General features: G+C 35.2%; 1 protein-coding gene, 1 long non-coding RNA gene and 5 other non-coding genes across 7 annotated transcripts; 6 read left to right on the top strand and 1 right to left on the bottom strand.

Annotated features, from left to right (window-relative positions):
• The first annotated feature begins 461 nt into the window (after nt 1-461).
• Nucleotides 462-2,477, top strand: LOC147517367 (Tetratricopeptide repeat (TPR)-like superfamily protein). The gene is made up of 2 exons (XM_086594675.1): nt 462-1,753; nt 2,061-2,477. Exons 1-2 carry the CDS (start codon nt 512-514, stop codon nt 2,097-2,099), a joined length of 1,281 nt encoding a protein of 426 aa, XP_086450801.1. The 5' UTR covers nt 462-511; the 3' UTR covers nt 2,100-2,477.
• Nucleotides 2,478-5,583: 3,106 nt separating this feature from the next.
• Nucleotides 5,584-5,742, top strand: LOC147517366 (U1 spliceosomal RNA). Its single transcript, XR_015214583.1, has one exon. It is a non-coding gene; the product is annotated as a U1 spliceosomal RNA (small nuclear RNA).
• A 1,762-nt stretch (nt 5,743-7,504) lies between these two features.
• On the top strand, nt 7,505-7,699 carry LOC147517365 (U2 spliceosomal RNA). Its single transcript, XR_015214504.1, has one exon. It is a non-coding gene; the product is annotated as a U2 spliceosomal RNA (small nuclear RNA).
• Nucleotides 7,700-10,071: 2,372 nt separating this feature from the next.
• On the top strand, nt 10,072-11,522 carry LOC147517364 (uncharacterized). Its single transcript, XR_015213847.1, has 3 exons — nt 10,072-10,238; nt 11,021-11,100; nt 11,438-11,522. It is a non-coding gene; the product is annotated as an uncharacterized LOC147517364 (long non-coding RNA).
• A 9,767-nt stretch (nt 11,523-21,289) lies between these two features.
• Nucleotides 21,290-21,453, top strand: LOC147517363 (U1 spliceosomal RNA). Its single transcript, XR_015214614.1, has one exon. It is a non-coding gene; the product is annotated as a U1 spliceosomal RNA (small nuclear RNA).
• A 2,527-nt stretch (nt 21,454-23,980) lies between these two features.
• Nucleotides 23,981-24,171, top strand: LOC147517362 (U2 spliceosomal RNA). Its single transcript, XR_015214522.1, has one exon. It is a non-coding gene; the product is annotated as a U2 spliceosomal RNA (small nuclear RNA).
• Nucleotides 24,172-25,159: 988 nt separating this feature from the next.
• On the bottom strand, nt 25,160-25,276 carry LOC147517361 (U5 spliceosomal RNA). Its single transcript, XR_015214706.1, has one exon. It is a non-coding gene; the product is annotated as a U5 spliceosomal RNA (small nuclear RNA).
• Between the last annotated feature and the right edge of the window lie 559 nt (nt 25,277-25,835).

The following is a 25,835-nucleotide window of genomic DNA, read 5'->3' as shown; positions in this document are numbered from 1 at the left end:
CTACCATAGTACAAAATATCAGGATATGGCAAAATATCGATTTCTGATTTATGGATATGTATCGTGGATATATTCTTCTCTTTATAGATATTTGATATTGTTTCATATGTATATATAGTGGATATATATAAAATATCGATAAATATCGTGGATATTATGGATATTTCTTGATATATCATAATATATAATTTATATTTATTTGAAATATAATAATAAATATTAAATAAAATTGTTACCTACCTAAAATATCGCCAAATATCCCAAAATATTGTAAAATATTACTAAATATTGTAAATATCATTGAAATATCATAGATATTTGCAGTCTTATATACCTCTAAACATATCGTGATATTTATATATCTTTTGTTGAAATATGGATATTTATCTCAAAATATCGCGATATTACTGTGAGGTGGCTACAATATAACGACAAGTCGACAAGCCCACCGAATCATTTTAGTGGGGAAGCGGGAACACAAGAAACTGAAAATGTGGAAGAATCAGAAATTATGATCATACTCAACTCCTCTCTAAAACCCTCTTATTCCAAACCTACATCCATCATTACCCTCCACAAACCAAATAAACCCATTCATATCCCTTCCCCTCCACTTCAAAATCTCCCATTGCTTCAAAATCCCCCCAAGCCTAAAATCCACCTCAAATCAACACACCCTTTAAACAAAAACAAGAAGCAAAATAATTATAGTATCCACGACACGGAGGCGGCTTCGGCTGCAGACATTTTACGTCTAATGGACGTCCTAAAACTATCTATACCACATGATGTGTATGCTTATCTTATAAAAGAATGCACCCATTTACGTGACGCTGAAACTGGTGAACAAGTTCACACTCACATGACCAAAAGTGGTCATGGGCTGACTTTACTATTAGCCAACAGGTTATTATTCATGTATGTTTCTTGCGGTAGTCTGGATTCGGCACGAGAACTCTTTGATAAAATGATTGTTAAGGATTCTATCTCGTGGGCGATTATGATTGCGGGTTGTGTTGAGAATGAGGAGTATTTAGAAGCACTTACTTTGTTTAGATATAAGCAGATGGGATACCAATGTTATGAATCTTCGAAAGAATCGATGTGGGGTTTGGTTGTCGATTATATTCTAAGGGCGTGTGTTGGTGTGGGTGATTATGAAGTTGGGAAGCAAGTTCATGGATTGGTATTGAAAATGAATTGTTTTTCAGATGATGTGTTTCTAGGTAGCTTGTTTATTAACTTTTATGGAAAACTTGGGTGTGTTAGAAGTGCTAGATGTGTTTTTGATAATATGAGATTGCGTGATACTGTTATATGGACGACGATGATTGTCGTGTATAGTAGAGAAGAGCATTTTCAAGATGTACTAGAGGTTTTCAGAGAAATGGGAAGAGTGGGTTCAAAGAAAAACAACTTCACATTGTCAAGCGTTATTCGGGCATGTGGGAGACTAGGAGATGAACTGAGTGGCAGACAGATTCATGGAAATGCCATTAGAATTGGGGTTGAATCGGATCAGTTTGTTCAATGTAGTTTAGTAGACATGTATGGAAAATGTGGATTGGTAAAGGATGCAAGAAAAGTGTTTGAACTGACAAAGGTCACCGGGTCCAAGAAGAGAAGGAACGATGTTTGTTGGAATGCCATGCTAACTGGTTACACGCAGAACGGATTTTACAATGATGCCATCAAGTTTCTGTATCAAATGAAATCTGCTGGAGTGCAACCCCCGGAATCAATACTTAATCAAGTAAGGCTTGATTGTGGGATTTAATTACTAGTATTGTATACAACATTGTTAGTAGACTGATGTTACTCTTTGCTAGTGTGCTATAGATATCCAACTTGACTTTTAAGTCAATGGAAAATATGTAAAGCTTCTCATCTAAAAAGCTCTGTACGATTATACTATAAACAGAGATTCAGACTCGGTGCCTGTGTTTGTCTATTTGGTATTTCTCCTTTACATTTGATATAACTGGTGCGAGGTTGGCGTGACGAATACATAAATAATGCTTTTAGTGTGTTGATTCTGATGGGAATTGCTTCTTTTTCAGGGAGTTCCTTTTCCGAATCTGCCTTTGTTAGGACAATGACCTAACTAATGATTGGTCATGAAATGGATTCCTTAACGATTTTTTTTTTGCTTCCCCAACTTGGAGCTGGATCTTTGACATTTAACTTCGTGCATATCACAGTAGGTTCTCGTATTATTAGTAATGGATCATTGGCCATTTAGGCTTACAGGAGTCAGGAGAAATGGATCAAGACTCATATTACTACATAGCCTACAGCCGCCCTACAGAATATTTGGTCATCAAAGCAAAACTTCAGAGATGCAACAAAGCAAATCTTTCAAGCCCTTTTGCTGTGAGCCTATGACCAAGTGTTGTATTGTCCTTGCGTACTCCCTATCATGTCAAATATGTGGAGTATTTCCCAGCGTGATTATAATTAATAATTCTTTTGCAGAAGTCACACCACAACAACTTCTGTTGGGGTTGTCCTTACTCCTTACTAGTTTCATAACTGATGTACTGCTGTACTGGCCTTTACCCTACTGAATCCACCTGAATATTTTGGTATCACAAATTTATTGCTATTTGTTAGAAAAAATGGTGAAGGAGCAAATACATTTGTTTTCATTTGTCTCTTCAGTCTTCTCACTCTCTGAACAGTACAGGAGGTCATTCCTTGGTGTCATGAGAATCTGGAAAACATACTAATGCAATTTTTCTTCCCTTTCCTCACATAATTAAGTTCAAAATCATTTGCACTTTTTCTGATCCTAGTGATCCAAGAACTGTAGGCCAATCTTTAGTTGGAACTCTACACTAAAAGAATGTAGCTGCATTCAAGTGTTACAATAACATTGATAAAATCAGAAGTCTGCATAAGAAGTAGAGGGATATCTCCCCCCACCATTAGGTAAGGAGTAACTGCACCCTCAAAGCGAAGCAATGTACATATACTGGTTTGCTCATCCTCGAGGTTTTTTTTTTTGAATAGATTTTGGGGTTAAGGCAGACCCCTACCTGTATCATTAAAACATAGGAATTTACATGTCTTCTCTAAGAGTAGTCATTAGAGGAAGGTTCGGCATACATCACTTTCAAAGGCTTTGAGCTGGACACAATTGAATCTTCAAAGCATAACATTACACTAGAAGTACATCACAACTATATTTCATTTTGCAAATTGTTTAACCAAGGCCGGGTGATCTTTCAAAATGTGCCTTTGGGTTTTCTCAAAGTCTCGGAAGAAGTTACAACAATGGATGCAAGCAAATGTCAATCCCATTGAGTCATCCCAAACCTCCTTAATGTAGCCATCAAGATGCTTAACCTTCTTTTTTGCCATATATAAAGCTTTTTTCATCATAGCGATGGTAGGATCATCAATACCACCAGGAGAACGCTATCTCTGCTTCCTAGCTTTCTTTGGTTTCACAGCAGTCCTCCATTCATTGCCATTAATCGAGGGTGTTGTTGCCATATTTTCATAGCCAACCTCAACAGATTGAGAGCTAGTGCCTTCAACTTTGTTAGTTGTATCCAGAATAATGTGGTCGTTGAAGACACTCTCAATCTCTTTCTCATTACTATCCTTCTCATCAATGGCATATGGGTATTCATTTTCACTTGTATCCACAAGAGCTTCATACATATGATGGTGCTTGTTAACAAGAACAGGTGGGCTTTCAAGGAGATTAGCTTCGGTTTCTACAGCAATTACACAGTCTCCAAGTATAATAGTAGATGGTTGGACGTACATCAACAACAGTTGTATCATTAGCAAGAGCAGCAAATCTGTTACCTTGGTTACTTACAGTTGTAGTTGATGGCCGCCTACCCTAAGATCCATGTGCAGGCAACGAGTTGCTTCCACTGTCAATCACGCATTGACTAAGGACTTGTTCGGGTGTACTAGAACTAATCACGATGTTAGATAGTTCAGCACTGCCAGTGTTTTCTGCGCTCTTAGTTTCCTTCCTCTTCCACTGTTGGATATACCTCTTCTCACCATTTCCTACATTTTCTTTTGTAATAGTATTGTTCTTTGGTTTCGATTTTGGTAATTGCCTTTCACAACCAGCCTTGTTATGTCCAAACATTTGACAATTTATGCAAATTAAAGGCTTCCAAGTAAACTCTAGAGGAATAAAAATAACTTTGTAATTAGTGTTCACTTTTATCTTCAAAGATGACGGGAGATCCTTTTCCACTGAAATCTCAATGCAAACTCTTGCAAAAGAGAGCATTTGTTTCCCTTCTGTTGCTTTATCCATAAAAAGAGGTTTACCCATAGTACTAGCAAGCAAGCTCAAGCCTTTCTTGTTCCATAGTTGCTTTGGTACATTGAAAAATTTAACCCATATAGGTACATTTCAGATTGAGCCATTATTGTCTTCAACTTCTCTTGTCCATAGCCTTATGACAAACAATTTATCGGCAATGTAGAAAGAACCAACATCAAGTACATCTTCTTTGTCTTTGTCAATGTTGAACTTGAAGTAGTAGATATCCCCATCCAAGGCTATATCTACATCTCCATCCCAAAAGCTTCCATCTTTTCTTCACATTCTCTTTGACTAGAGTGTATGGCAGTTTCTTATCAAGAAAAAACCCCACAACTCTATCTTCCCACTCTTTCACTCCTTCTTCTAGTATAAATTCTTCAATAACCAATACATCATCAGAGAAGGTGGGTTTGATGTAGCATAGCTCTTCACTTCCCGCAGATGATGGTGGGGTTTTAAGGAGGGAGCTCCATGTTCTTTGCTCTGGAGAGATTCTTGTTTGAAGAGCTTGGGAAGGGATATGCATGAGAAGGTTGAGGGTGGCAATTTGATACTGGTGGTTGGGCAAGAGGGGCTGGCTGAGAAATGGTAATTGGGTTAGGGTTTTGAGGAGAGAAGGGGTCGGGATTTGGGTTAGGGTTTTGAAGAGGGAGGGGGCCCGGGGTTTTGGAGCGACTTCCATTTACATCTCCATGGAGGTATATCATCCTCGAGGTTGATATACCTGATTACGTCGTTTCTAAGACATGGTAACATTGATGTGCCTAATTTATGATTTCTACACTATGATGGGTTCCTGGGAGAGAATGACGGATGAGATACAAGCCATAATCACTGAAAACATTTTATTCTAGTCCTTGTTAGGCAACCTACCAAACTTTCATACTTCTGAGAAACTAAGAATATTAATCTGCATTGGTCTTTCTTGTCGAGGTAAAGATCTCACCCCCAAAATTGTACTTCAATTGTCCTTTTAAAGATCTCACTAGAGTACTTAAATTGTATCTAGGCATACATCATATCCCAAAATTATGCTACTTTAAGCTCTTTGATATTTTCTAATGATTTTCAATCTTCAAGATCGATGGAAAATGCACCACTTCCATTTGCTCTACAAAAATCTTCCAAATTCTTCACTTGGACCTACTACTCCAAATAGTATGAGGTTCAGAAAAGAGATTTGAAATTTTTGTTTATGAGTCTTAATCCCACATCAGTAACATATAAGTCTGCAGAAGCAAAGTTATGTCTATAAATCATTCATACGACATCATTAATACTTACTTACCTGGATGGGGTCAATGGGCGATCAAGAAGGTTCATGGCCTAGGTTAGTGACCTCCATTGCACTTAGGAGGGGTGCTCGCCTAAGATATCTCCAAGTGGGATAATCTACGTCATAATTTATTGTAGGGGGGTATGTGTTTGTGTGGCCCCTACCCCCTAACCAATTAAAAGTTCAAATATTAATGTGGTGGGCAATCTCTTTTGCTATTAATGTTGTATAGTTTTTATTTTCTAATTTCAAATTTAAGGAGATTTCTAGATAGTAAAGCGTGGTTTTTTTCTAGCAATTTGCATGAAATTGAAGCTGATTTCTGGTGTGGTGAGAGTGTGAGACAAAACAATTGTTTACTAGTTGATTAAGAGGCATGCTGTAATGGAAAAATTATGAGGAATACAAGATTATTATTTGACCTTATGATTGCTTGATTAGATATATCCTCTTATGTTTCTTCTAGAAGAACTAGAATGTTGTTGATACATAGTTGTTTGATTCATTTATTTTGTGCAGATTACTTGTTGTTTCTCTTCCAATTATCTTCAGGGTCAATAGTAATCCAATGTTTTCTTTTAAAAACGTTGTTTAAGCATCTCATCAGATTAAATTGGACACCAGGCCATCAAACTAAAATCATTATCGTCATACATAATTTTCTTGTACTGGGGGCTTGTAGTAACAAAAATAAAAAAGACAATGAAAAACATGAAGTATCACTGAAAGTTTGCAATTGTTCAGCCAGATGGTGCAGCACTGGCGTTGCGTGGAGAAGTTAAAGACTCTGGGTAAAATAGAAGAAGATATATGTATTAGCATGACTTTGACTACAGTAGAAATGTACGTGGTGCACAAGTTATAGACTAAGATATCAAGCTCTGCTCTTTGTGTTGACCATCAAGATGCACCTCATGAATTGCCAATATATATATATATATATATTGTCAACCTGAATATCGTAGTATATACATCATATCGAACTAGTAGAAATTCACCTGACATTAAAATCCATTATGAAGACCATGAAGCAATGTATACCATCTTTTACTTGAGTGAACACATTAGAAAAGAAAGAGATGAAACTTTACTACTTGGTGTCTTGGTGATAGAGCTTCAGACTTGAGAACAAGTTTAAGTTCAGATGTTGAGCTGCTAGAGAGTGATTTTCCAATTAAATATGATCTGGAAATTGAAAAATGTAATCATTTTGCGCAGGGGAAAGGAATATTAACTTTAAAGTATGTTCTATCGAAGCATATTATATAAGTCTGCTATTTGAAAATGTCTTCTCAGAATTCTATCACCCAGCAGAGTCAGGAACGAAATTTATTTAGCACGATTTATGTGTCACTCAGGTTTTTCGTCTTGAAAGACAGTGTACAATTTCTTTATTGAGCTAGTAATAGGAGTTTCAGACTACATATTTATGCATGTGTCAGTCATCTTTGATATTCCAAAGTTTGTTGACATTATTCATTCGGTGGTCCATAAAAAGAATTATATGGAGCTATTGTAAGATGCCTTATGAGAGTAAACTCATCTCCTTCTGCATTTTGTGAATGTCCGAACTAATGTAAAACATTATTAACTGAAAGCAACTCATTTGATCGGACAAAGAATTTGTTAAATGCATGCTCAAGTTTTATGTTTGCGCCAATGTTGCAATGGATTAGCTAACGTTTATGTGGACATGATATGTTTGCATCTTAACCTTGGATTCAAATCATTCTCAAGATTTTAACTTGACACCATACTATACGGTTGGCTACCTTCCCTGTTAATGTTAAGGGTCGAATGTTAGATGTATACATTCTCTTTGTTATCTTGTTTGTTGTTATGAGGGTTTAGTCCCACATATCTTAATTGAAACATGTATTGAAAGGCAAGCTGGTATAAAATCAGACCTTGGACAATGTACAACCATACCTTTCTCGGCCTTTTGGCTAAGATCAAGTGTAGTATCTGTTCTTATCAGTTTAATATCTGATATGTGAGGCAATGCCTCACATGATATTAAATAAATTTTCACTGGGGGAGGTTTGCCATAATAGCTTACTATTGAGACCTTCAAGAGTCGCCCATGCGTTGCACTATTGCTTGGGCTTGGCTCACCTTACCAAATCAATTGGAAATTTGTTTATTTAAGAATGAATATCTCCTTGGTGCTAAGGGGTACCTTAGCCGTAAGATTTTTTAGTGGAATTTACTCCTACAGGCTTCATATATACTATTCTGATCTTAGATTGCTTGCAAAGGATTTTCATAGATCCCTTTCCTACCGTCAACACTTACAATAACATGTACTCCTAAACGTACTTGAACATACTTTTAACTAATTTTTCCTCAAAAAACTTTGTTGCTTTTGATTCAAGCACAACTTTTGTAGCAATGGTCGAATTTGTTGCTTTTGATCTAAGCACAACATTAAAAATAGGTTAGATTAATTTCTCAAGAGAGTGCTTTCGGGGTGTTCTCGTGTTTGGTCCTTACCTCTCTCTCTATGTCAACTCCTGTGGATACCTCCATAGAACAATGTACTGGAGCCATGTTGACATAGGTCTGTCACTATTGCTCTGAGTTTGTTGACCTACTACTAGTATTGCTTTTCTTGGGAGTGCTGGTATGAAGACAATCATATATATATGGACTATTAAAGGTTGCATTTGCTGGTGCAGGAGGCACATGGACATAAACACTACGAATTCCTGCACAAGCCTTCGAGTGCATGGACTGCCTATTATTAAATATATATGTAATGAAATGCTCAGACGACACCTACTAGCTATTGCTAGAATTTGGCTTATGACACAAAAAAATCATCCTTGTTTCTCCTTTGTGAGAGATTGTACTTTAATCGGAATGAAAATGAATTATGTTCAACTGAAACATGATCTAGAAATGTACTGTGAGAGGGACAATAACAGAAACTCTAAAAGTACGAAACTATCTCAGTAACCAACATCAGGAGTTCAGAGACTGGACTTTAAGCGTCACTTTGGATTTTTTTTTCTAGGAAGGCAGTTAATAATATAATCTTTTAACCAGCTGGGACTACTATACGTTTGTGAATGCTTGTGATTTTTCAAAATTTGTAATGACAAATATATTATTTGGTGGGTTTGTGCCTTTGTGGTGTTACTGTAAGGGCCTTCTGGGGTTCAGGTCAAAAGAATCACTAATCCACTCATCTCAATCTGGGTTTCTTAAATGTCCACAACGATGTAATACATAATTATCTTGAAGGCTGCCTATTAGAGTGGAAAAAGGAACTCATCATATGTGGTGCAATGCCTTGTTGTGCCCTAAAAACTATGAAGCACACCAATCCAATGCAACGGAAGTGAACGACCAATATCAAATGTGGTAGAAGCAACAACCCACAATTACGGTGTATGAAATCAACTAAATCTACTATCTATATACTAAAGCAGAGACCTTTGAAAGAGAATTTTCTCTCTCCTAGGTGGCACTCTAATATGAGAGATAGATTTTTCTCTCTCCTACATGGCTTTCTACAATGCTTTCTACCATGCCACATGGACTCTTTAGAGAGTTTGATTCAATTTCCACTTTCCAAAAGAGTGCCTACTTCTACCACATGGTTTCCTATTTTAGTACAACTCTCCCAACTTAAGTACAATTCAAATTAGTCCCACAAATTCCGCTCAAACATAATTATGTTTAACTAGCAATTATTTCCTCAAAAATAGGAAAGAAATTACCACACAAATTCCCCATATATAAAGAATATGTCAATTATTTCCAAAAAAAAATAGGAAACATGATCTTATTACCTCTATATACTAAAGCAGATACCTCTTAAAGAGATTTTTCTCTCTCCTAGGTGGCACTCTAATATGAGAGATAGATTTTTCTCTCTCCTACATGGCTTTCTATAATGCTTTCTACCATGGCACGTGGACTCTTTAGAGAGTTTGATTCAATTTCCACTTTCCAAAAGAGTGCCTACTTCTACCACATGGTTTTCTATTTTAGTACAACTCTCCCAACTTAAGTGCAATTCAAATTAGTCCCCACAAATTCCGCCCAAACATAATTATGTTTAATTAGCAATTATTTCCTAAAAAATAAGAAAGAAATTACCACACAAATTCCGTACCTATAAAGAATATATCAATTATTTCCTAAAAAATAGGAAACATGATCTTATTACCCCCACAAATTATGTACATTTTTTTTTCTTCAGTGTTGGAATTAAAGATCAACATAAGCTATTTAACAAGATGTACTCTTTTAGTACAACTCTCCCAGCTTAAGTGCAATTCAAATTAGTATGTACAATTATTTTCTAAAACATAATTATCATCTCTCTCTATATTAAAGCAGAGTATATCTGAGGTGGACAGTCTCTTTTCTAGGTGGCGCTCTCCCAAGAGAGAGTGAAGCCACGTGGATCTCCAATAAAAACTGTCACCTAGACTTCTGTCTCAATTAAAACTCTCTATAATATAAACTGAAAACCTCCAAAGCTTTTCCTATACGGCTATACTGTCTTGAATCTCTCTCTCTCTTGACTTTTATATTCCTGATAGATAGAGTAATAGTTTATTAATAGTTTTCTCAATCTATTTCTCCCTTAATTCATCTTCTCAACTTGATTTTCTCATTAGCTTGTGTTGGATTACCATGAATCAGGTCAGCAATAATTAGTTATTTCTCTATTAGTTTGAATTAATCTGAGTTAATAAGTTTTAATCTAATTATGCAAAGATAAAATTTTCATACAATTTAATACATACTCATGTGACACACTGATTTTTGACATTTTTTTTGTCTTATAAAATCATTATGGTAGTTACTACATGCTATCACCTTAATTTGGTCAAGATTCAATTAGTTGCTACAATTGGGAATTTGGGATTGTGATCCTTATTACTGTTGCCACTTGATAAATTTTTGTTTGGCGATTCTTAGCATTGTAGCTGCATATGAAACACTTGCTTGAAAAATAGAAATTTGCAGGTAGTGAGTATTTGGTCATGATTTTTTTGAATTTTGGGATTATGTAGTGGCTGGAAACTTAACTGCTATGATGTTCAAGATAACTAATAACTTTTCTTGAGTTTTGGAAGTTCGCTATACTGTAAAAAAATCTTCTTATTATAAAGCCTTAACCTTCTTTTGGTTGCCCATTATGCACTAAAACCTTGGCTATTTTATCTCCAATAAATCTCATCAAATAAACTTTCTATAAACTTTATTCTTCTATTTGTGGGTGTGCGCTAATATAAAGTAAATTAATTAGGGATTGAGCATCAATGATTAGAATGAATATGTATACTATCAGCCCTTTTGTTTGAGATGTGTCTGATTTTTGAGCAAGCTAGAATGGCTAATAACATTTTGCACGCTAATGCATGGATGTAAGTATAGAAGTAGATTGGTTGAGAGTTTAATTTGAGCCAGAAAATATATAGATGGAATTCCGAATAGCCAGCGAATGGTGGAGGCAGACATAGATTGTGAAGTTAATGCATGAAGTCATGATCCGGTGGAGGTAAGCAAATTGATTGAGGAAATTACCTCCCAAGGGAGATTTGGACGTTCTCCATGCAAATCTCTATATTCATTGTCTCACACAATTGACAATAGAACTATTATCTCTAATATGAATTAGGTTTTCTTCTGTTTTATACTTTCAGCTCTTCTTTTGGTTTTTTATATTTTCCATTTTTGTTTTCTCTTCTATTAAAATGCATTGTAGTAGTCCACTAATTGCTAGGCAATTACAATACTCTCTTCTATTAGACATAGTTACAATACTATGTCTCACACACTCTCCTCTCTCTATTCATCTGTTGTAATTTAATCTATGTGTTTTATTGTGTGAATAGGCTTATTGTAGCAGGGTGCTATTGCCACTGTCCAATGCAATAGCCTAAGGTGATCTTCACTTCCTTAGGTCCTCCATTCCCAGTGAGTGAAATAATAAGACATGTAAACTCATACTGTAGCTGAGTATATTATCTTATATTTATTTGTTTATTCATTATTAGTGTTTGATTCAAGGTCTTTTAGAATGGAAAGTTGCATCTGAATTTCAATCCCAATTCATTTGTATATTCAAATTACACATAGAGGGGGGCAAGAATGCAAATCAAGAATTGTACAATATATATTTAAAACTATACACGTTGTTATGCAAACTTAGGTCAGGGATTTAGGGTAGTTTTTTTTAGGTTGTTTTGTGATGTTTAAGTATAATTAATCCACCCATTTTCCATGTGTGATCACTAATCACGATCCCAATCTAATGAAGAAATCTCTATTCCACATCCATCCCAATATCCCGCTAAATGAAATTTGGAGAGTTTAGACTCTGATGAAGAGTTATTCTCAAAGTGTGTGCCAAGTGGTTAGAACTTCACTTTATTCTGTCTACGTAGCCCTCGATTTTATGTCTTTGTTGACATTAGTTTTTTGAATAATCAACCTACACAATATGATAGTTGATACAAAATTTTGAAAATGGTATTAGCACTAACTATATCAAATTTAGGATGTTGGATATGACTACAACCGATGAAGCTATCATTTATTATTAGTTAGATTTGTTGTTATTGTAGTTGATTGTAGTCTGATGCAATAATTCGATCAGAACTAAGAACATGGTTGTCGATTTAATGGAAAAGGTTCTAATTGCCTCCAACGTGTTTTTGCAGATGCATGAATACTTGAACCGATTCTGAACTATTGTGGTGTTATGTTCACGTCAGTATCGACTTTTCTGACAAGAAAAATGTTTAAGTTTGCATGTAAATTGGCCACACTCATGTCATTGAGCGCATATTGATTCGTTACAAAACATTAAAAAACATTTGGATTGTGTTTGATTGAGTGATTATGCATTTGTGATGAATATCATTAGTATATACATGACAGGGAGTATACTTTCTATTAATCCACTAATACTTGCTTGCAGTGTTACATTGCTACCTTTTAATCCAAAAAGCAAGAATGGAAACAGAAAAGTTCTCAACAGACTTGCAGTTACTCATCACTTCACACCTTAGAAATAACTCTTTTCTGTCAACTCTTTCGACATCTCTATGTTTCTTCATAGACTGGGATCTCTTTTTGAGGTATGATCTAATAAGCATGTATTATAAATGGCGCACCATTATAAATATTACTGCATTAATTATTATAAAATTTCTTTTCAAACTGCAGGCTAATTGTATATGATATAGGTAGGTACGGTATATTTGGCTATACGATGTCAACATATTGAATGGTAACGAAATCAATAATGGAACTTGCCCTTCAAGGAATTGTGGAGTCGAGGTTGATGCTATGAATTATGATCCATAAACTTAAAGACATGATGATTTTCATTAATGAGACTGGTGTAATTGCTGAGCTAAAACTTGGTTATAAATTGCTATTCGAAATTTCAGGTATGAAGTCTTAAGTGGAACTTACGTGCACTGTGTATGCATGCCTATCTAATCATCAGCCCATCTATACCTACCATTTTAGTGTCTTATAAGAAATTGTTTGTTATATGGTGAATCAAGGACTACCATCGAAATTTTGTAGCCGATTTAAAAACTTTGTGGTACATCAAGAAAATTACATCTAACAAGTTTTCCAAAGCTATCATTTTTCTAACAGTGAGATAAATTAGTAAAAATTAACTTCATTAAATCTAATATTCAGGTGTGCAATTAAGACTGAGGAACTTAATGTGAATGTTACACACAATAATTCGATATATAGCAGTAGATGGGTGTTAAAGCACATTTTAGGCACATTGTGTCCATGATAAAAAGGTATATCATGAGCAAATGTGTACAACTATAGACTGCAAATAAATATTCAAATTTGCAACTTCCACTGAAAAGGGAGAAATGAACAAACATTTACCTACAAGCTTATGTGCAACTTAACCTCTTAATTGACTCAAAAGCTATCAGAAAGCAAATTACATGTATCAATGTTAAGAAGTTTACAGCCTTTTAAGTTTACGACTTTGACCAAGAGCTCGGACATATGGCCGGGTCAAAAACCTTGTATATACTAAAGTAGAGACCTCTGAAAGATATTTTTCTCTCTCCTAAGTGGCACTCTAATATGAGAGATAGATTTTTCTCTCTCGCACGTGGCTTTCTACAATGCTTTCTATTATGCCACGTGGACTCTTTAGAGAGTTTGATTCAATTTCCACTTTCCAAAAGAGTGCCTACTTACGATTAATATAGCTCTACCACATGGTTTTCTATTTTAGTACAACTTTCCCAACTTAAGTGCAATTCAAATTAGTCCCCACAAATTCCGCCCAAACATAATTATGTTTAACTAGCAATTATATATTTCTTCAAAAATAGGAAAGAAATTACCACACAAATTCCGCATGTATAAAAAATATATCAATTATTTACTTAAAAATAGGAAACATGATCTTATAACCCCCACAAATTATGTATGTATAGATTTTTTTTCAATGTTGGAATTAAAGATCAACATAAGCCATTTAACAAGACGTACTATTTTAGTACAACTCTCCCAACTTAAGTGCAATTCAAATTAGTATGCACAATTATTTCCTAAAACATAATTATATATACTAAAGCAGAGACCTTTGAAAGAGATTTTTCTCTCTCATAAGTGGCACTCAAATATGAGAGATATATATTTTTTCTCTCTTACGTGGCTTTCTACTATGCCACGTGGACTCTTTAGAGTGTTTGATTCAATTTCCACTTTCCAAAAGAGTGCCTACTTATGATTAATATAGCTCTACCACATGGTTTCCTATTTTAGTACAACTCTCCCAACTTAAGTGCAATTCAAATTAGTCCCCACAAATTCCACCCAAACATAATTATTTTTAACAAGCAATTATTTCCTCAAAAATAGGAAAGAAATTACCACACAAATTCCACACGTATAAAGAATATATCAATTATTTCCTAAAAAAATAGGAAACATGATCTTATTACCCCCACAAATTATGTACGTGTAGATTTTTTTTCAATGTTGGAATTAAAGATCAACATAAGCCATTTAACAAGACGTATTCTTTTAGTACAACTCTCCCAACTTAAGTGCAATTCAAATTAGTATGTATAATTATTTCCTAAAACATAATTAAATTCCGCTAAAATAATTATGTTTAACTAGCAATTATTTTTACCCCACAAATTCTGCAAAAATAATTATGTTTAACTAGTAATTATTTCCTCAAAAATACGTAAATCTGAAGCTCTCACCTAAAAATCTTAAATATAATTGGAAGTTTCGAAGAGAATAGATAATAGGCAATGAAGCCATGAAAGCACAGTAGAAAAGAATACAAATTGACCGGAAACTAGCATAACACGGTGATCATGGAAAGAACAATGTTAAATATGCCTTGATTTCCATTCTCAACAACATAAATGGACTTCATATTATTATTCTAAGACTATCTATTTGCAACATAAACCGTGTGTATACAGACATGTCACATACACATTATCTTACCCCTAATGGTATTAGCAATTTAGCTATAGGTAAAAGCATAAAATCTGAGTGAGAGGATGTCGTCATAAAATTGTAGGCATTGACACCACCAAAATAAATGTACATAATGAGACTTAAAATGAAACACACTCATTAAATTCAAAGCTGTAAAAGAATGACCATTACATTGAATTAAGCAAGACTTGGCACCAAGACATCTCCATCTGCCCCTGTGAATAGATTTTGATATTTAATGTTGGAATTAACGAAAAGAAGATCATTATTGTTGTGGCCAAGTAACCTCCTTGCCAGTTAAGAAAATACAAAACAGGACTCAATTAGAGAAATTATGTGTTTGTCAAAAAATCATGAAAAAAGTCTAGAAACTATGTTCGGTACGTGTCTAGGTTCCATCTTAACATAAAATCCATTTGATATAACATCACAAAAACCTTGACTGGAAATGGAGCTTTTGAGTGGATTTCAAAGGGGTTTGGGGAATGGGACATATGGGATAGACTGATGATAGGCGCATTGGAGTATGGAACACACTTGGTCCAAATAAATACCTATTTTGAAATATTGACAGGTGGCCAGAATACCGCTAGGGATGAGATCGACCAACTGTAACTTGGAAAAAGACCATAATTTACTCAAAATTTATAAGAAGGAAATAAAGAATAAGATAAATTGAGTAGGGCAAATACATAAGGAGACTCTTAATTGTTGAGATGACCAAAAGTTTTCGAATTAAGCTATCAAGTTTAATATTAAGGGGACTGGGGGAGATAAAAGAACTTGAATATTTTGTACTTATAACTTATATATAACTTATAAGTTCTTACTACTATAAGTGTTTGCTACATTTTGTACCTACATAGAATAATTGTGATGTATTAGTTGGGGTGTTCACGTGTGGTATCAGGAGTTGCTACCAAATACATAGTTAAAACCTTATGTATATTGAAGGGTTTAACTAAAGCATCACATTTTGTGCTTGAATTAGATCGTAAAAATTTTAAATGTAAAATCTATCAAAATGAAGCATTTCCTATTAAGAAACTCTCGATCTATAGGGGAAGTTTAAATCTTATTAGCCTTAGGGATAAGGCGGGAAAAAAAAATTTATATATATATATATATATATATCGACCGTTCAAGTAATAAAAAATTATAGGGAAAAATGAGAGTAAGAGAGGCATATATGTGGTATATATCCATCCATATTGAATTGCAGATACATCAATGATAGAATCATTTTTTATTGGACTAAATACAATTATAGGTCCTCTAATATATGAAATGCAATAAAATAGAAAAGAAATCAAACAAGGGAGATAGATGACTAAGGATTCAAGCCCATAGCACACGGTTTCATAAAATCCGAACGATTTTCCCAATCTAAATCGATCAGGTTTTACATGAAGAAGATTTTGTTCAGCATGTTCTATTTGATACGGATAGGAGAAGAACCCGACTCGGTAGTCATACAAATTGGTTGATGATTTTGAAGAACTGGAAACTGAATAAGAGTCAACCGAAGATAGTGGTAGTCGTTCACGAAAAGCCAAACTTTTAATCATTTTTAATGATAACTAAGTTATAAAGTCAGTTGTTGAATTGGACTCCTTATGGACATTACCTTACGTATCAATTCCCAAACCAAACTTTTGGAACACCTTATCAATTCCCAAACCAATCTTTTGCAACACCTTCTCACTCAATGCATCAAAATATTGTCATGCAACTATTTGGTAAGTTTACAGTTACTTCGAAACAAAAAACAAAGTTAATATATATTGTCTGACCACCACATCAAGACATAAATAGTAATACCTACTACGACATACGTAATTTTGATGTCTAGAAATTATAGATTAATTTTATGAACAACACCACCAAAAGCACAACTGAACAAGTAGAAGACGAGTCAATAAACACAAGTGAATAACTAACATGTTGGTTACCAACATACTATTCTCAAGAATACCAAACACACAGAAAATATGACTAGCTAGCATCGGAATGGTACATATCAAATCCAGTTCAACTCCCGATCCTATTTTTTGAATAATAAGAAATAATAAATGGATTCAGATGCATAAGTGGACAACATACAATGATTGATTAAGTGTAGTCAGAGCACGCAAAGAACAAAATCTACCTACAATTCCAGAAAAGTATTACAAGAGATCAGTTATTGTCTGTTCAATTTCAGAGATCTTCACAAAAGAGTCCTCAAGAATCGACCAATCAATGCAGTAAAGATTCTCCATCATCCATGCCTCTTAGGTAACACACTGTTACCCATTTGGAGTCCCCAACTAAGAGCAATTATTTGTGCAAGAGTTTTCAACAATTTCTCTGACACCATACTTAATCTTAGATGCTTACGCACAATACTCTTTAGCCATGTTGAACTAGGGGAACCTAATGGTTAATATCCCTGCAAAGTGAAGGCCAGATATGGAAAAAAGCTCTGCAAATATTAACGTTAGAAGCTTAAGTTCCTTAAAAATTATAACTCATGGATAGGTGTACTCCGTTTAATTGGCAAAAGGCACGCAACTGAGAATGTTGACAAGCTGGGTGGCATTCCACCCGATTGACAGTAGCAAGGACACTTGAAACTTCCAAAAGCTCTCCCAACTTTTTTGACAAAAAAATTCTAATACCTATAGCATGAGACTTGCCAAAATCATAAAGACCCTCCATTGCTTTCCAAGGTACTAGGAAATTCATGTGAATCTATTACAATTTTCACACATGGGCAATTGTATGTGGTGGTTTAAAGAACAACATCTAGACAGGGATTGAGATATATATCTAAATTATCTGGACAATGTAGTTGAATCATTAAAATGTGAGAATAAGACCTCATTAATGATTTAACCTTATTTTGGATGTAGAAACTAGAGCATGTATACTGATTACTCAAAGGAACATACATGCAAATATACAATGATATACACTAATACAGTGATACACAATTACACATGACTAAGTATAATAAAGATCGGAGAACAAAATTTTCTTTCTCTAATATAATAGGCCACATAGGAACAGAAACAACTTATCTGGCTTATTCGTTTAAAAATCTCAACAAAAAAATATTGGGCTTCTCATAACATCCCATAGCATCAATGTTACTTAAACAATTCAATAACCGAACCGTTACCTATATCACATTACTGTGAACTAAAATACTGGACAAATTAAAGAGGTGCTGAGGTGGGATGGTCAACGAAGTAGTATATTTCCAAGGAAATAATAAACAATGCAACAATATACTATGCATTACTATAGATTTAATCAATTACAAATTCTCTAGAACGGATTTACTCATTGCACTTAAAAATATATTTAAAAACAAATATATCAAATAAATACCTGCAATAACACTGTCAAGAATGAAGAAGAATTGTTGAAGGAGACAAATGCAACTGATAAAGAACATAAAAGGAATTTAAAAATCCAAAAAGAATATAATAACTTCAAATTAATCCAAAGAGAAATGATCGAAGTAATAACTTCATTCTCAGTTTCAAGTTTTAACTAAAAAATTGAACATAGGTTTCACAAAAAAAGGTCTAAATAGGAGACACTAGGACATATGCTCTAACTCAAGAGACATGTACTCTTCACTCTAATAACAACTAAGTTTGGACCAATTACAATAGCCAAGCCTAAAGCCCATTAAAGTACTAGCTATTAAAGTCAATTTATATGTAAGTCAAATCCGGTATGACTCTCAATAGTCTTAATTCAAACATATGAAACAAGTTGGCAGTACTAAAAAACTGCAATTGGAACAATATATATGTGCAATGTTTTTGGGGTTTGGAGGGATGACGTATCTGGTTGCAGACTATCTTTCCAAGCAATGCAAGTCACAAGAATAAGCATAATGGTTTTAAAAGTTTTTTTTTGTAAACTCTACTTCAACTTGGAAACTTCAAGTGATAATAGTAAAATTAGTAGTGGGTCACTGCCTCATTGGTTGGGTTAGTTGCTTATACTCTTAGGAGTCTTACGCAAAAGAGCCACACATTTTGTACTTGAATTACACCATAAATTTTTTAAATATAAAAACTATCATAATAAAGTATTTCTTTTACATCATGAAAGATACCTAAAAGATCCCAGGCGTATGCCCGGGTTCAAAATCTAGTAACTTCTAAACAAGTAGTATACAATGTAAACTACTCACCAATTCAAACAAACAACCAAGATAAGAGAGACAAAGATTTACGTGGTTTAGTTTGTGCCTAATCCACAACCAAATAGAGAAATTTTCAATAGAGAGAATATTTAAAAGAGTACAATAAGCTCTCACCTTGATTCCAAAGAATCTTCAAAGTTTCCCAAGAAGAAACTCACAAATCTCTCTTTTTCTCTCCTTACAATAATGTTCTCTCAAATCTATAACTTTTAATGGTGTAGACAACTACCAAAGAGTTTGGGCATAAACAAATGAAAAGAAGACTCAAGTCTTTCTTCTTCCAAAGCTCTCTAAAGAGAGGCACCAAATCCCAAACCCTAACAACCAATTTTGTCTCACTTCTAATTTATAAACCATAACTTTGTTTTTATAGTGTAGCTGAAATTTCGGTGGTATACGAAATTTCAATCCATTTAGGCATATCCAACATGCCTCACATGATATTCACTTATTTTTTTTAAGGGAGGGAGTCCACCATAATAGCTTGCTATTGAGAATCTTACCAATTGCCAATCTTTGCACTAATGCTCGGGCCTAGCTCATCCCGCAAAATGAACTAAAATTGTTCCTAGGGAAAACATCCTTAGCAATTACTTTAAAGTTTAGTGCTTTCAAAGTGTCGCCCAAAGCATAATTAATAGTAACTAGAACTAAATTTGAGATTGTCCAAAATAACTTGAAATAGTAATGGTCCTCACAGTATTACTATATTCCTGCCAAATGTGTATAAACATGAACTTTGTTTGATGACATTTGAATGATGATGTTGTTATCTCCCATGACTGGATAGCCATTTGTGTTGTTATCTAAGCAGCAAGCAACTCTACTTCATAAGGATTGTTACCTTGAACCAATACCCCTTTCTCTACATGATAACTGGAGCTACTCCCATCCTCCAGCCTTGTTGAAAGTAGCATTAAGTCTCAAATTACTATTTTCCAATCTTCCAATACTCTGAGATGTGCTCAAGTTTGGTGAGGAACTAGGTTGCGATTAGAAATAACTAGTTGAGCTTCAAAATCCCGTAGGCAATCCCTTTATTGTCACTTGGAGAACTGATCTAGTCCTCCACTAGAAAATTTAGTAGGTTGACGTACCCACTAACATCATCTGGCACACACAATCCATTAGATCATTGATGTACCTAATTCGAGATTTCTGCACTATAATGTCAGACTATAAGAAAGACAACAACGGGCATAACCACTAAACACATTTGAATCCAATTAATCCTTGTTAATAAATAACCAACATAGCTTTAACATTAGGATGGGTCGCTTTAACTGTTCCACCTCTGGATGCCAAAACAGAATGTAAATATTGGACTGTAATACAATGGTGAGCTACAGTTATGAGGCAATTTTATGGTCTTGCTTCTGTTGTGCCAGAAAAAAAAACTAGTAAGATTTCCAGACACGGATGACCCATTGTAGCTTGGGCATAATGTAAACCATTGTAACTTCTTTGTATTGCCTCTCAACGTACATGAACTAGTATGGTAAACATGCAAACACAAGTGTGTTTCAGCGCATGTGAGAGTAACACGTGGCGCACAATAGCAAAAAATGTCCATGCAACATCAAAAGTAACAGACCAATTGTACTGTTGTATTTCCCTTTATACTCTTACAATACAATATTTACTACAATATTTGACAAAATAGCAATTGAAATTTAATGATTCTATAGGGACAAAACCGTTTTTAAAATGTGACCAAGAGTTTGAAATATATATAAGAAAAATATTAAAACACTATTCTAGGACTATAGATGAGGGCCGCAATTTTTAAAGTAGTAAAGATAATAGGAGTGTATTAGAGTGGCATATTACACGTAAGGCGTTCTCGTAGTGCTTCACTTAGTGACGTACACATACTATTTGCTGAACTGGGATTTAGTCCCACATGGGAGAGCTACTGAATGGGATATCCACATATCGAAGTATATAAGTACACCAAAACCAACATTGAAACATACTTACCTAGACAAGATCAATAGGCAATCAAGAAGGCCCATGGCCTATACTTACCTGGACGGGATCAATAGGCAATCAAGAAGGCCCAGGGCCTAGGTTAGTGACCTCCATTGCACTTAGGAGGGGTGCTCGCCTAAGGTATCTCCAGGCCAAGTGGGATAGTCTATGTTATAATTTGTTGTAGGGGGGTATGTGTTCGCGCAACCCCTACTAACTTAAAATTTAAATATTTAATAACTGTTAATATTCAGTCTTTCGGATCTAATCTAACGTTTTATTTATCAACTTGGAAAAATTGATGCAAATGACTGGTCAAGGCATGGCTTTTCGCTGTTAATTTGTACAAAATTGCAACTTGGTTTTGGTAGTTAAACGAACAAGAGTTTCTTAGTTGTAATGCAAATAGTTCTTGATCTAATTGATTGGATTTAACTTGTCAATGTTTGGTTTAATTTGAGCAACAACTACTCTATTAAGTTATGAGCAATACTACAAGTGTAAGGTATTTTGTTTTTGGCACGCTTTAATTTTTTAGCATATCAGCGCAACAAAAGATGAAATTGATCAAAACTAAAAACATTACAGTCCCAAAATCTGCTCATAAATTGGGCTCACCTTCCAATGTCTAATGGATTCAAAACTCAGTTATGGTGTCTGCTACCATATGTCATTATATGGGGGTTATGGAACTCAAGGAACAATGCAATTTTTTGCAATGGTGGTGTACTGGTTGGGAGCTGAAAAGACAGACAAACTTCGCAGACATGATGGTGAATTGGGGCTCTCTCACTACAATTTAAGTGTGAGTTTGCTAGGGTATAGAAGGTGCATGTTGGTGACTTTGATGGAGAAGGTTACCCGTATTGTAATTGGTTTGTAACTGAGGACCTCCCTCAAGAGTCTACTCTAAAGTATACCCTATACTTTGTACTTATTGGTTTTCAGAAACATACCATCTCTTTTACCTGATAAAAAAAAACATTACCGTCTTCCCACATGCATTGGTGTGGGAAGTTTTGTTTTCCTCCAAGCTTTTTTTAGTCCATCTCTTTTATCTTGAGCCCCGTAATAACATTAAAAATCTTTGAAAACATTGGCCAACAAGAGAGAGATTTTAGTTGGATCGTAGGTGGAGAAAGATCTTACAAAGTTGTAAGCCCCTCAAGGGGAGGCTAATTGTTGTTAGTATTTACTAGTGCAAATAACTAAAATAAGCAGAAGAACTGACTATATATACATAGTTTTGATTGGCAAGCGAGATTGTTAAGAGGTCCCCTACCCCTTTTCATTAAGAAAGAGCAAATTTGTTACATTCTTGCATACATTTTTCCAATGGCATCATCATAAACTATTTTCCTAATATCTTTGAAGAAATAGGAATTATATGAACTTGGTAGATGGTATGTTTGAGGCTAGAGCATAGACTAGCTTGTTCGCCTCCCTAAAAATGTGCTTAATAGAAAAAAAAATCATGATTTCCTATCAACTTCCTAATGTTAGCCATCAAATGATTGGCTTGCCATGGATGTTGTCCCTTGTTCCTTATGAAGGCCACCTTCTTAAGTTGCCTTCATGCTGCTAGTTGGAGCCTTTATTCCAGTCCTTGTAGTTCAATGAGTGCAATCTGCCTGAAGTTTGCTTTGCCATGTCCCGCTGCTATTACTTCACCTGTGTCATCTCTAATAGTTGCAGCCCAGCCACCTTAATGCCCTTAAAGAATGTCGTATGTGTTCAAGTTACAAATTCATTGTTATGCTCTTTCACATTTGCACTTCTTGACTTCCCTTTCTTTTATCTAAACACTGATGTTCTATATCCTCATGCAACTAGCTCTTTCTGGTCCTTTAGTCATTGTAACGTTCAGTGAATTGGCCTTGGTCTTAGCATCCTTGAAAATCAGCTTCGCAAGCTGTGGTGCATTGCATTACTTGTTTTCAAAGATCCTATTGCATAGAACTCCGCCCTTGACAAATAGTTCAAGTTTAGATGTGGAGCTATTACTAGCATGGTGTTTCTCCATTGTGACAAACTGATCTTCAAGTGAAATATGGTGGTTTATATTATCTTGAATTGAAACATGGTCTAGAAATCAAAGATGGGCAAGGGTAGGTACCAACCAGAAGGTATGTTTTGCCAAAGTGTCGACAATGAAGTATTTTTCGTGTACTCAAGGTACACGGTTCACGGCCCGAAAGAACCATATTTCAACTAGCACTCATTGAAGAGACATGATTTTTAAGTGTCACTTTGGTCTTTTGTGCAGCAACTCATTTCCTTATTGGAGTTACTAATCAGAGTTTTTGTGTGGCTTTTCGGATTTTTAACGTTTAAATTTAGTGGAAGAGAAAAATCTAATGGCAAAATTGCTTGAGGCTTCAGGTTATCAGACTTCATTCATCTTAATATTGATTTCTTGACTGTCTAAAACAATGTAAAACACAATTACACTGAGACTTCTCTCTGTGTTCGTGTGCACGCTCACATCCTTAACCTTGTGGATCCAAACCTTCTCCAAGATTTAAGCGACATATACATTTGATCAAATGGTTCACTGCCACTCGGATTATACATCCGATTATCAATTTAACATTAAAAGCATAACGTGACTTGTACACATATTTTTAGTTATCTCTCATCTGCTTATCTCAAATATGTGTTTACTCCCACAATGACCACTCAAAACATATATTTGTAGAAAATTAGGGTAGAAAAAATAACCTCTTCCAATTCCCAATTCATACCTTTCTCGGCCTTTTGGCTAAGATCAAGTGTTGTATCTGTTCTTATCAGTGTAATATCTGATATGTGAGGCAATGTCTCACACGATATTAAATTAATTTTTGACTGGGGACGGTCTGCCATAAAGCTTGCTATTGAGACCTTCAAGAGTCTCCCATGCGTTGCACTGGCTTGGCTCGATCACCCTACCAAATCAATGAAATTTTCAAGTGTATTGTTGGGGGTGCTGGGAAATTCAAAAATCAACTGCATAGCCTCTACATCATCTATCAAGTAATTTGTTTTACCAGTCTCAGTTTAAATCGGCCCCTATTGAACTTCCCAAGGTTTCCTTGGGCTATTTGCGCTGTTTTGAATGTACAAGGTGCTTTTTCAGAATGCAAAATAACGGGCTGGCTAAGTAGTTTTGCAAAGCATAGCTATGGCACATGTTCAGACCCTCATACAAGCAACTGATGTCAGATACGAACTTAAAGTACAATAAGTGTACAAATTCTGCATTACTAAGAAAATGTTATAAACCATCTCGTATAGAAGCTAATGGAAGTTAGAGAAATCAGATCACTCAAGCCAATATAGCATATTAAATTGCAAGCTCAAACATGCTAAATGGCCTCTACAATCCCATGCACCTCAATGTTGTCATCATCAGCTCTAGTAGCCCGAAATTGTGAATCAGGTGAATTCATATCAATGTAATGCCCATGCTGTTCCAAAACATAGCTCCGTTCGGCATTCCCACACAAGCAGCTTCCAAAGCTATGCCCACCCCAATGCCAATCATGCCAAGGTCGTTTTATTAAAGTTATCGTTTGGCATTGGTCACCAGTCACCACAGTATCACTGAAAACCCCAACCAAGGATCCGAATTGTGGCCTTCCACATCTCCAATATCAGCTCCAACCAAGGATCCGAATTGTGGCTTTCCACATCTCCAATATCAGCTCAGTAGTGAGGAAGCGGGTCGCTTTGCCCTCTCCCCTCATCTGATATTTATTAACCATCGCCATTGAGGATATGAAGGGCTATTACTTCATTTTGATCTCTCCCCTCACATCTAATGTTTATTAAGAGGATATTAAGGGGGCTATTACTTCATTTTGATCTCAAGAATTCGCCAGAGCAGCAAACAACATATATATTAATCAATGCAAACATTTTCACTTTGAATTGTTAGGGCTTTTCAATGCTGAAAAACACTCAAAATATTGGCTTATGCTACTATGAGCAGCGAGCACACAGTATTCTTTGGTAAAAGGCAAAAGAATAGTTCGCTCTGTGCTCACTGGCATGACTGCGTGGTTTTGGAGGGAAATGAGTAGCTTCTTAAATACCAACAGTGAACTGCGTGGTTTTTGAGGGAAATGAGTAGCTTCTTAAATACCAACAGTAAACTGTGCGCAATGTTTCTCCTGAGCAGTGTGGGACTATCAATGTACTAGGGACTTAGGGAGTAGGGACTATAAAAGTTAGCCCTGCTTTGATTGTTCATTTACTCCCCAAAGAAACACTGGAAAGGACTAGTGTCACTTTGCACACCCTAAAGATTGCTTCTTTTTTGTTCTACCAACGTTATAATTGGTCCTTTGGTTTTTCAAAGTACATAAATGGTATAAACTCTAGAACCTACTTCAATTCCTATCAGCATAGAAAAAAAAAAAAAACCAACAATGGATTCTCTATGCCCAACATAAACGAAAGATTTATTAAACCCTTTCAATTTCGTCAAACAAAATGATCTCACCATGAAATCCTTGGAACCAGCAAGAAGATAATCAGAATGATGGGATTGGTGGCATCCCTTTGGTTTTGGAACATGAATGGATATCTAGAAGGTTCATGCTCACAACTTC

This window comes from Coptis chinensis, chromosome 2, assembly GCF_015680905.1.
Source record: "Coptis chinensis isolate HL-2020 chromosome 2, ASM1568090v1, whole genome shotgun sequence".
NCBI classification, from domain to species: domain Eukaryota; kingdom Viridiplantae; phylum Streptophyta; class Magnoliopsida; order Ranunculales; family Ranunculaceae; genus Coptis; species Coptis chinensis.
Note: the sequence above shows the minus strand (reverse complement) of the source record. Positions and strands in the feature narration are given on the sequence as shown.